Source organism: Coregonus clupeaformis, chromosome 19 (genome assembly GCF_020615455.1).
Source record: "Coregonus clupeaformis isolate EN_2021a chromosome 19, ASM2061545v1, whole genome shotgun sequence".
NCBI classification, from domain to species: domain Eukaryota; kingdom Metazoa; phylum Chordata; class Actinopteri; order Salmoniformes; family Salmonidae; genus Coregonus; species Coregonus clupeaformis.
This window is the reverse complement of record NC_059210.1, coordinates 23,593,457-23,604,545: the sequence shown is the minus strand read 5'-3', so window position 1 is coordinate 23,604,545 and position 11,089 is coordinate 23,593,457. Positions and strand designations below refer to the sequence as shown.

The window sequence follows — 11,089 nt, the reverse complement described above, 5'->3', positions numbered from 1 at the left end:
TACAATAATGTAAATAGGAGACTATGCCTCAAACATACAGTTTATTTGGAATACACAAGGCAACATTTCAGCACCAGTTTGACAACATTTGGATATCACTGTTTCACTCAGAGAATGGTTAGATCTTGTTCATACCTCTAGCTTATTAGTTGTGGAATTCAGTCTTTGTGTGTAGACCATCTTATTGTCCTGTTAGAAGAGGCAGCCTTGGAACTGAGCACCATTTCATATAGTACTAAAATACAGACATGGATATTTGATGTGGACTCCTGACCACTCACTTTTTATTATACTAATGTGCATTTTTTAACTGAAAATACTGGATGGAATAGGATCAATTTGATTAACTTTCGATAGTTTAAACTGTTCCATGTGCTGATATTGATGTGATCATGCTGTTTGGTGTAAGGCCCAGCTTGCTCTCCCACCATGACAGACAGGCTTTGTTCAAGCTGAAGTCTCGGTCTGATAACTATAAATCCAGTGTGTTTATGGGACCTTCATCCTGCTCACCTGAAGGGTGAGTGGGCCAACAGCAGCACATGGTTCTTATTTCCTGTTGACCAGCCCTCAATGGGCCTCAGATTAGGATTCAATGGGTTTACACAGGCAGTCCAATTCTGATCTTTTTTACACTAGTTCTGAGCAATCGCATATCTTTTCACAGATATTTTTCAGATCTGATTGGTCAAAAGACCAATTAGTGGGAGAAAGATCAGAATTGGGCTACCTAGGTGGCAGGTGTGTGTCTGGTTGTGGGGTGTTTTGCAGTGGATCTATAGAAATTGTGTATAGAATAATGTCATGTTTTTTTTTTTCTTCCCAGTTTGAGATGGAAAGAAAAGTACTTTGACGTTTAATGTGTCTTATACCTTTCTCTGCTTCAACCATAACGCCATTATTCCTTACCCATGACTAAATCACAACACGTTTCCGTGTGTGTGTAAATCTCTCAAAGTAGTGTATTATGTGTTAACCCTGCCTGGATCATGAGTATACCAGTTCGAGAAGAGGTAGGAAATGTAGGCTTGTTTTCATCCTTTTCCCAGGCCAGACATGAGAAATGTAAAGCACCGTGAGGTTACCAGGTCAGGTCTGGTTTGGTTGTGTTCTGCTGTGTTCTGTTGATGAGTGGAGAGGTTTGGTATCTGGGCTCTGATAGCTGAGGTTCTGTGGAGAGGTATCTGATGATCTAAGGAGGGATATGAGAAAGTCATTGATCGGTTGTGATGAGTACCAGCATTTAACTATCTGTCAGATATTGTCAGAAATTGTTATTATAGATTGTTAGATTGTCCTTTGATAGCTCTGGCATAGGCAAAAAATTGTGATGAGTGGAAAATCGATACAGTTACATAGCGCAATATTATTTTGGACAATATTATATCGTTACTTTGACTCCAAGTGTCGATTTGTAAAACAAAATCCTGTAGCTTCTTCTCCATCTTTTTAAATAGTGAGCCAACATGTTTTCAGCTATTTAATTTCCATGTCTGATCAAAACAAATATACTTATGCTCTCTCTTGTCTCTGCAACAGACATAGAGAGCAGTATCTTTGGAAAATCAAATCGTAATACGTATGTGAGGTCCCTGGCAATTTTCAGCCCTAGCAACTAATATAGACTATATTCTGTCTTTTTGTTTTTCTAAATGCCATCAAGATCTAGTTTTCTATCCCAGTAAAACCTACCTCATCCCAGATTTTTGTGGTGGTGTTTCTCATAGGCCACTGCATTATTAGAGCTACTTCCAGTTCCTATGGTGGAGAAATGACAGGCGTGTAAAAGAGACCCCAGCAGTAGATCCAAATGCAGTATAATTATGGCATATACAGGACAGTTGATCACCACACCTACCCAAGTAATCTTTATAGTCCTTGTAGGACTTTTGCCTCATGGGACGTCCATCTGGAAGAGAAAGAGCCCCTCCAGTTAGTGTTTATGGCAGTTTTTAGAACTACATCGAATGAGTGTTGACTGAATCTGACCTTACCAGAGTTACCACGTGACTTGATGCACTGTCCCCTGTTGGGGATGCCAGCGGCGGGGTTTCCTTGGTTGATGATGTGGCACTCGTAGCCCGTGGGACAGTGAAGGGGCTCGTCACCATCCTCTGTGGTGCTGCATGCCTCCGCTAGAGGGCAGGGGGGGACAGGTCAGAGGTCAACTAAACACACACACTGATGATGTAGAGTTCAGGTGGGTTTAATGGTTCCAGGCTACTCACCCTGCAGTACCTCCTCTGGACCGTCTAGAAGCCAGCCATTCCCTCCCAGCCACCGAGGCTTGGGTTGAACCAGCCAGTCCAGCACTGATCAACACAAACACACATCATTGGTAAGTTTGATCCTAATGATATCGTCAGTATTTTACTGCATATCCTTGTGCCAATGGTTAGAACCATGCCCATGCTATGTATGACCATGTGTGTTGTCATATGGGTCAATAAGTACGGTTTTGTGTACTGTATTCTAGATCTATGGTGCTTACCTGGTGGGGGCTGCACTGACTCCAGACAGGCGTAGATGCAGCCGTTGTAACAGCAGCGTTTGTGGCGCTCACACTCTGAGTCAGAGCGGCAGCCGGGCACCTCACAGGCCCGCTCCGGTAGCATCTGAGGTGGGGGTGGGCAGCGGTCGTTCTTCTGGTGCTGTGTGGACTGGGACTGCTGGTTCGGATACTCATAGTCCTGAGATGAGATAAGATAATTACTTTATTGTTTGCACAGAAATGTGCAATCTACTATCCTGAGACTAAAATATAAAGAGACCTGGATCATTTCTAACATAATAGCTATAGTTTTTATTTTTTTATTTTTTATTTCACCTTTATTTAACCAGGTAAACCAGTTGAGAACAAGTTCTCATTTACAACTGCGACCTGGCCAAGATAAAGCAAAGCAGTGCGATAAAAACAACAACACAGAGTTACATATGGGGTAAAACAAAACAAAGTCAAAAATACAACAGAAATACATATATATATAGTGTGTGCAAATGTAGCAAGTTATGGAGGTAAGGCAATAAATAGGCTATAGTGCAAAATAATTACAATTAGTATTACCGACTGGTCGAATGATAGATGTGCAAGAGATGATGTGCAAATAGAGATACTGGGGTACAAATTAGCAAAATAAATAACAATATAGGGATGAGGTAGTTGGGCGGGCTAATTTCAGATGGGCTGTGTACAGGTGCAGTGATCGGTAAGGTGCTCTGACAACTGATGCTTAAAGTTAGTGAGGGGAGATAAGTGTCTCCAGCTTCAGAGATTTTGCAATTTGTTCCAGTCATTGGCAGCAGAGAACTGGAAGGAATGGCGGCCAAAGGAGGTGTTGGCTTTGGGGATGACCAGTGAGATATACCTGCTGGAGCGCAGACTACGGGTGGGTGTTGCTATGGTGACCAATGAGCTAAGATAAGGCGGGGATTTGCCTAGCAGTGATTTATAGATGGCCTGGAGCCAGTGGGTTTGGCGACGAATATGTAGTGAGGACCAGCCAACAAGAGCGTACAGGTCACAGTGGTGGGTAGTATATGGGGCTTTGGAGACAAAACGGATGGCACTGTGATAGACTACATCCAATTTGCTGAGTAGAGTGTTGGAGGCTATTTTGTAAATGACATCGGCGAAGTCAAGGATCGGTAGGATAGTCAGTTTTACGAGGGCATGTTTGGCAGCATGAGTGAAGGAGGCTTTGTTGCGAAATAGGAAACCGATTCTAGATTTAACTTTGGATTGGAGATTCTTAATGTGAGTCTGGAAGGAGAGTTTACAGTCTAACCAGACACCTAGATATTTGTAGTTGTCCACATACTCTAGGTCAGACCCGTCGAGAGTAGTGATTCTAGTCGGGTGGGCGGGTGCAAGCAGCGTTCGGTTGAAGAGCATGCATTTAGTTTTACTAGTGTTTAAGAGCAGTTGGAGGCTACTGAAGGAGTGTTGTATGGCATTGAAGCTCGTTTGGAGGTTTGCCTGGTAGGCCTACAACTACAAAGATAAATAGTGATACGTGTGCTTCTCCTACCCCTTTGACCAGCAGGTGGCAGTAACTGATTTTTGTAACATACTTGATGCAACATTTTCCATCAGCTTGTTCTATTTGTTATGTTTTCAGTGTTATGTAGCTGTCATGCCTGTTAGTAAACACCTTGACCTGGACTCTAAACATGTGGAGGGATGAAGAATTGAAGAGTAAGTCAATAAGGGGTGAAAGGAGGGCACGTGATATACTGTCAAGGAGGTCCTGCCTGCCTCAAACCCACACACATTCTCCACCTCTCCTGAACAGTGGTGGTCTGTGATTTGCTTGTAAAGAGCTTGTGAAACACTTACTTAATCAGATCTGTATTGCAGCCATGGCTGTGCTTAGTGCTTTGTTCGGTTCAATAAACTACAACTATTTCCATGCACCCATGTTGTGAACTTCGCCCATTAGAGGTTGCACTTCCTGTGAGCTCTGGAGGAGGTCATAGGTCAAACACTGGTTTATTTAGGTTTGTGGTCACTGTATGTGATGTGCATTTAACCATGAGGCTAGGGAGGCACTTTCCTCATATTTTCTAGTGTTATTCCACAGAGGAGTTGCTCTGGCCCAGCAGCAGATACAGTGAGGTCAGGTTTCCAGTTGCAGTTGAGGTATTGTACGGTGCCAACCAGACTCAATCTGGGAGGCTCACGATGCCAATGCAAATTCCTCTCCTCTATCATCCTTCATCCAGCAGTAGTTAATCAGAATGCAAATGTTCCACATTGGCTGGCGAAGAGAAAACCAAAGCCCATCTATAGCATGGAGCTCCAGACCGGATACTATAAATTCAGGTGTGCATCCTGCTGCTCATGAAGTGGATGCCCTGCCAGCCTGGGTAGGGGGTCCCTGTCCTTATTATCCCTGACAGAGAGACTGTGTCGGGGCCCTCAGAGAGTTTTTCCCCCTCTCACTAATTAGTTAACGGGCTTACAGACTGCACGCGATGGCAAACTAAGCAACTGCTCTTCCAAATCAACCGTAAAAATGAAAGCAGATGTTTGGCATTGGTGTTTGTGACACACAGAATGCGTGTTTGTAATAAACACACAAATCATTCACTCTGTCAGCTGCCAGCCTGGTGGGTGGGGTGCTGGGTCTCACCACGGCTCAGTGACTGAATCAACTTGTGGCTTTGGCGTGGCAACACACGGGGGCACTACATTCTGGCCCTCTCTGTCAGTGTGACCACAGTAACATAGTGCGTGCTCAGACTGTGCCTTGGTTAGGGTATTGATCCTGATTTGATGCCAATTGACTACGTCTTAGGACCACTTCCAGATTGTTTATGTACTTTACAGTGATTCACCTTCCTCAAAGTTAATCTTTTGAGCTTTTGGCTTCATCAAGGTTCTCTTCATACTGAGAATGTATGCTTTTTGCAGCTGTGGTCCACATTGGCCAGATTGGAACAAGCATCTCTCAGATCTTCTGACTGTCTGTCTCCTGAGACTTTCTAGGCCTAGTTATATTAACCTAACCTATAGTATCTCAAAACCAGTGGAAAAGTCAAAGAGAAGCCAATCAGATGTCACAATGCTGTTAGGTCTACAAAATTATTCTAATCCTATAAACAGATATGATTATGGGAGGCAAAGTAGGCCATTCACTTTCATCCTCATGTCATCCTGTATCTTTACAAATGCAACTCCAGGTTTAAAGTACAAGAGTGAGACTGATTATCTCTGTGAATGGATAATGTGAGCTACAGTGACCATGGTTCATTATATACTCAGTTCCCATCGTTTCCCTTCAGATCTCAGTACCAAAGGAAGTAGTGTCTGGATCCTGTCTGTCAGTCTATCAGTCTGGCTGTCTGAGTGCCAAGCTGCCCTGCCCTGCACTGTGTCGTGCTGCATGCGTCTGTTTGATGTTCAGTCCCACATTGTTTATTTATTGTTTATTGGTATCTTCCTGCTGGGCTACAGAGATGCCGGCAGCCCTGTTATACCGGTGTTTACTGGGAGCATTGTCTTCCAGAGCAGCAATTTCAAAGCTGAGCGCTGCAGCTGTGGTCTGAAGCAATCAGAGACCTCATTTGGCTCCAGACTGCGATGTAAACTGTGATCCGGCCATTGAGGTCTGTACTGTATCTAGTTCTTAGATCAGACACTTCCTGATTCCTAGAACTCCAGGAAGCACACCATGCAGCCTCTCCAGTGACTATGTGCAATGTGATACTGTCATACAGCTTGAATGGATTGCACTGATTATTTCATTCTAGTCATACTTATGCATTGGCCATGCTATTTAGATTGGTATCTCCTCCTTTCTCATGTAATACAACTATATCCATTATCCAGCCTCCTTTCCATGCAGAGATCTCCTGCGCCGTGAAAGGTCTCTAGACCAGCCTTGCTCTAGACTTTGTGTGGCCCCTGGGCACTTAGTTCATTTCCTGCACCGACTCTGACTGACAGCTGGCAGGGTCTGACCTTAGTATATAAAGAGATGGAGTGTAGCCAGACAAATGCTGGCTACACTCCATCTCTTTATAAAACCTAAATTATTAGGTTTTAGTCAAATATTATATCTGTTTGGGCTTATTGCGGTCAATTTGCAGTCTGCAATTTATTTGTAGTTATGTTTCGGCCCCCTGACCATCCACTCACGAAAAAATCGTCCTGTGGCTGAATCTAGTTGATGGTGTACAGTAATGTCCAGACCATGCTCACATCATCTGACTGGGATTAACGTTCCGAATGCCTATCAAAGTTCACATCACCTGACAACCTCTGCCAGTGGGCTAAGTGTATTAACTCTGACCTACCCAGCAGTTTACTCAAAACAAGTATGAAACATACTTTACCTCCTGTAGATTTCTTCCAGAATGTTTTTTCCAATATATTACTGTATGGCAAGGCCATATATTTTGTATTTGTTACGAATATTTTAGATTTTTGTCATACTCATAGACAGAATGGTATTTACTGGCTACAATAGAGGAATTATCTCCTATATTGAGTCCAGCCATCTTGGAATAGTCTATACTGAATATGAACTTGGCCGCCATACTGGAATGATCAAAATTAGGATGCCTGTTCCAATCTCGTTCGTTCTGACGTCTTAGCACACAGATAGCCCAATCCCATGGGATTCATTCCCTTATAGCTCCCATGGATAAAGTGCTGTAGCTGTGAGATGCTAAACAGAGATGTGAGAATCACCTGGGGAGGACATAAAAGGCTGAGAGAGGCCGAGGCAGACGGCCCAGAACAGAAACAGAACAGGAAGGCCAAGGAGTTGCTGAGTATCTGCAGGCACAGTCTAATTTCAGAGCCTTCCAAAAGCCTGTCCACAGCAAGGGAAATAAATGGAACTGAACAGATTTAGTACAGTTCAGAACTTCATGAACATGCCCGGACACATGTCAGAAGCAGACAATATCCCCCTGGATGGGACACAATAACAGGAGTGTTACTCCAAATTTTGCATCAACATTCTCTGGGTGCTGTCTAAGCAGTGGCAGCTGTGGTTATTGAAATGTTCTCCCCACGCTAACAGAATGTTTGCATGTTTCTGACTGTGCTGGCCAGCTCCTCATTCTACTTTGCTGGTCTGGAGGGAGAAAGAGAGCTCCACCCTGTGCCCCTCTGCAGCCCCTCTCTCTGCCTCCTGCACCTCTCCCATCTCTCCCCTGCCTCCTCCTCTGTCTCTGTCTGCTGCTCTCACACAGGAGCCCCTCTGTGACAATGACCATGCTCTGTTTCTCTGTGGTCAGTCTTCTGCATGACTGTCTGTCACTCCTCCACTCCTCACACAGCCTTCATGAAACCATAGTGCTGCTATTGCTAAGACTGAGCACACTGGAAGGGTTTATATGAGAAAGATGCCAGGGCTTTAAAAGCTGTGTGATGATTGAATGACAAGGGCAAAACATCTTAGGTTAATGGCAGTGGTTTCTGGCAACTGACAGGCCAAGTTTTTGGCCCAGGCAGCAATGATATTGACAATAGCTTATAAATGGCCTCACAACAAGGTGTCAATACAGTCAATACTGAGTTCCTGCCTCAGCCATTAAACACCACTCTGTGGTCACTCTAATGGAGAGGGGTCACTGGGGGCTGCCTGGCAATGGCATGAAATCATTTAATTAAACGGTCCAATTAATTTGAGTCATCTCACTCAATAACTTAGGCACTTATGATCTTTGCAGTTTAAGCTGCAATTACAGCAGAGCAAAGTGCCAGAAGGATTTGACCCAGTGCCCCAGTCCTGGACTAATCTGAGCCAACACTACACTACGCCTATTGACCTATTGACCACTACGCCTATTGGCCTAGGTGACAAGATAAGATTGCAGCGCTGAGGAGGGTGTGCGTTTTGACGGTTCCTGCTCGACTTTGTTTGCTCAGAATGTCCGTGCAATAATTTCCGACCGACAAACACTTCTGGATCATGAATTGGAAGCTACACACTTATCTCTCAGCCTCCCAGATCTGGAATACTACATTTGCGTCTTTGTTTCTCCCTGACCATCGGACAGACGGTATCAGAGCAAGAGGTCTGATACCAACAGGCTCAGAGACAGTTTCTATCTACAAGCCACCAGACTGCTGAACACTTGAACTGGACTGACCACCTGCTTTGATTCTCCGCACCTTAGCACACATGCTCTCACTCATGCACACATCCACACAAACACACACACACACACACGCTACACACACATCACTCACTGCTGCTACCAGACACTTATTACACTGCTCAGTTTATATACTGAACCCCACACTCCCCTTCCCAATACACATGTAAATATTGGACTATACATTGTGGCTTCCTGTATTATAATTATGCAACAACAAATATTATATTCTACTGAGCCATTTACTTTATGATCTTATGTTTATATTTTATTATTTCTTATTGTTGTTGCATTGTCAAGAAGGAACCATTTCGTTGGACGATGTATACCATGCGTATCCCGTACATACTGTACGACTAATACAACTTGAAACCTGAAATCTGACCGACTGTCATCCACTGTACGGTAAGAGAACTCAAATATTTAAACTAGTCGGATAAGCTCACCTAACATCCTGCAACCATTACTGGCCTTTTCAAACAAAGAAAGAAAGGCAAGGGAAGGCAACAGGTGTTGCCCATGCTGGTGCCATAGAGTTGTGAATGGAGAGTGATGGAAGTGGAAGGCTTGGAGGGAGAAGGAGAATGAAGGAAGGCCACAGCCACCTCAGCATGTTCCAATTAAAGTGGCTTTGAAGCAGCATCCTTGAAGAATGTCAGTTTGGCCATCCGTCTTGAGGGAGTGAGGGTGAGAGAGAATGAGGGGGGGAGGGAGAGAGAGAGGGGCACCATAGTGCACTGGCCCTCGTTAGCTATGATCAATCAAACCTGCACTGAGCTGAGTTAACGAGCTAAGGCCCACTGAGTTCCTGCCCCAATAACCCCAACATCCTTTACACCAGGTTCACACAAACACATACACACGTACCACACAGACACACGCATGCACACTTGCATACATACACACGTGCATGCACACACACACGCACATAGACATACAGAGGCACGCACACACACACACACACACAAACAAAGACACACACACACAAATGTACACACATGCATACACCCTGTACCTTCTATTTTGTAGTCTTGTGAGAGTTTTAAAAATAGAATTCAAGCACGTCACATGGCTTCAGATGTCAAATTATACAGTTTCCCTCTCTCAACTGTCCTCATAGTACGTTTATCTTCAGACATACACACCTCTACTGAGCACTTCAACAGAGACATAGTCACACCACTGTTAACACCCGCGTCTCACCTCAGCCCCAAAACTGTTTTAAGTGTGAAACCTTCAAACTACACCCCTCTGCCACCCTGCTAAAACAGAGTATGTATTGTATTTCCACCAGGCTTTCCCTTCCTCTTTACACACACACACACACACACACACACACACACACACACACACACACACACACCTGTATTGCTGCAGCAACAGTTTAGGTACTCATATCAGCTCTAACCCCCACCTTTTGGTTAAGCCCTCTCTTCCTGATCCGTCGGGCGCCTCCTGACCCACAGGACAGCACCAGCATGCAGAGCACCAGCACCAGCGGTGTCCGGACATGACAGCCAGGCATGGTCTAACACTTAACTCTTCCTGTACTCCTCACACTGTTTCTTCTCTCCTTCTGACACTCCTTGTATTCCGTATTGTATCCTTCTTCCTTGGAGTTTAGAAAAGGTGGCCTGTTTTTCTTTGTATGTCTTTTGCTTTGTCCTTCCCTCCAATGCTGTGTTGTTCAGTCCAGTGCTTGGTATTCCTTATTGGGCCGGTGTTGAAGCAGGGGCTCCTGTTCTCATGTGCCTGTGAAGCCAGCAATTACACAAGCTCTGCTACAGGACAATTCTTTATAGCTGTCTGAGCAGGGAAAACTGCAGGGGAGAATAAGAAGAGAGGAACGGAAAGGAGGATAAATAATGAATAGAGCTACTGTGGAGGGAAAAGGAAAGAGGGAGATAGTTAGGGGGGTCAAGGAGGGGAAGTGAAAGACAGCTGTCTGTGCATCAGTTATTCTGAGGAGAGGGTTAAATCAGTCTGCTGGCACGGCAAGCACATGTCTGCCTATGACTGAGAGAGAGCGAGAGAGAGAGAGAGAGAGGGAGGGAAGGAAGGAAGGAGGGAGCGGGAGGAGGGAGCCCTAAGGAGGGAGGGGAGAGAGCAGAAGACCGAAAGATGTGGAGAATGAGATATTGTTGCCCCCTGTGTCTGTAACTGCACATCAGCTGATCTTTATTTGAATGAGAGAGAGAGTGTGTGTAAAGACGTGCATCCTTGCGTTTGGGTATACAGTATTTGTCTTTTGGCATGTACTGTATGTGTTAAAGAGAGTAGGAAAAACTTTGAGGGCAAGTCTACATAAGTGACAGCATACAGTACATTTCCAGTATGGACTGTATGTTAGAGTTAATGTGTATGTATGCCTGTATTCAGTTATGATTGTTGTATGCATACATTTTACATAATTAGTTTAACTTGTGGAAATAAGAAATGCATGATATACTGTTAGAAAGTCCCTGGGAGTGCGATG

The 11,089-nt window shown here is 44.4% G+C and overlaps 1 protein-coding gene across 1 annotated transcript; it reads right to left on the bottom strand.

Annotated features, from left to right (window-relative positions):
* Nucleotides 1–26: 26 nt before the first annotated feature.
* On the bottom strand, nucleotides 27–10,639 carry LOC121531830 (WAP four-disulfide core domain protein 1-like). The gene is made up of 7 exons (XM_041837315.1): nucleotides 10,028–10,639; nucleotides 2,492–2,690; nucleotides 2,229–2,312; nucleotides 1,995–2,135; nucleotides 1,859–1,909; nucleotides 1,693–1,758; nucleotides 27–1,192 (listed from the first exon to the last, which is right to left on the bottom strand). The coding sequence occupies exons 1-6, from the start codon at nucleotides 10,136–10,138 to the stop codon at nucleotides 1,694–1,696; spliced, it is 651 nt and encodes a 216-aa protein (XP_041693249.1). The 5' UTR covers nucleotides 10,139–10,639; the 3' UTR covers nucleotides 27–1,192; nucleotide 1,693.
* Between the last annotated feature and the right edge of the window lie 450 nt (nucleotides 10,640–11,089).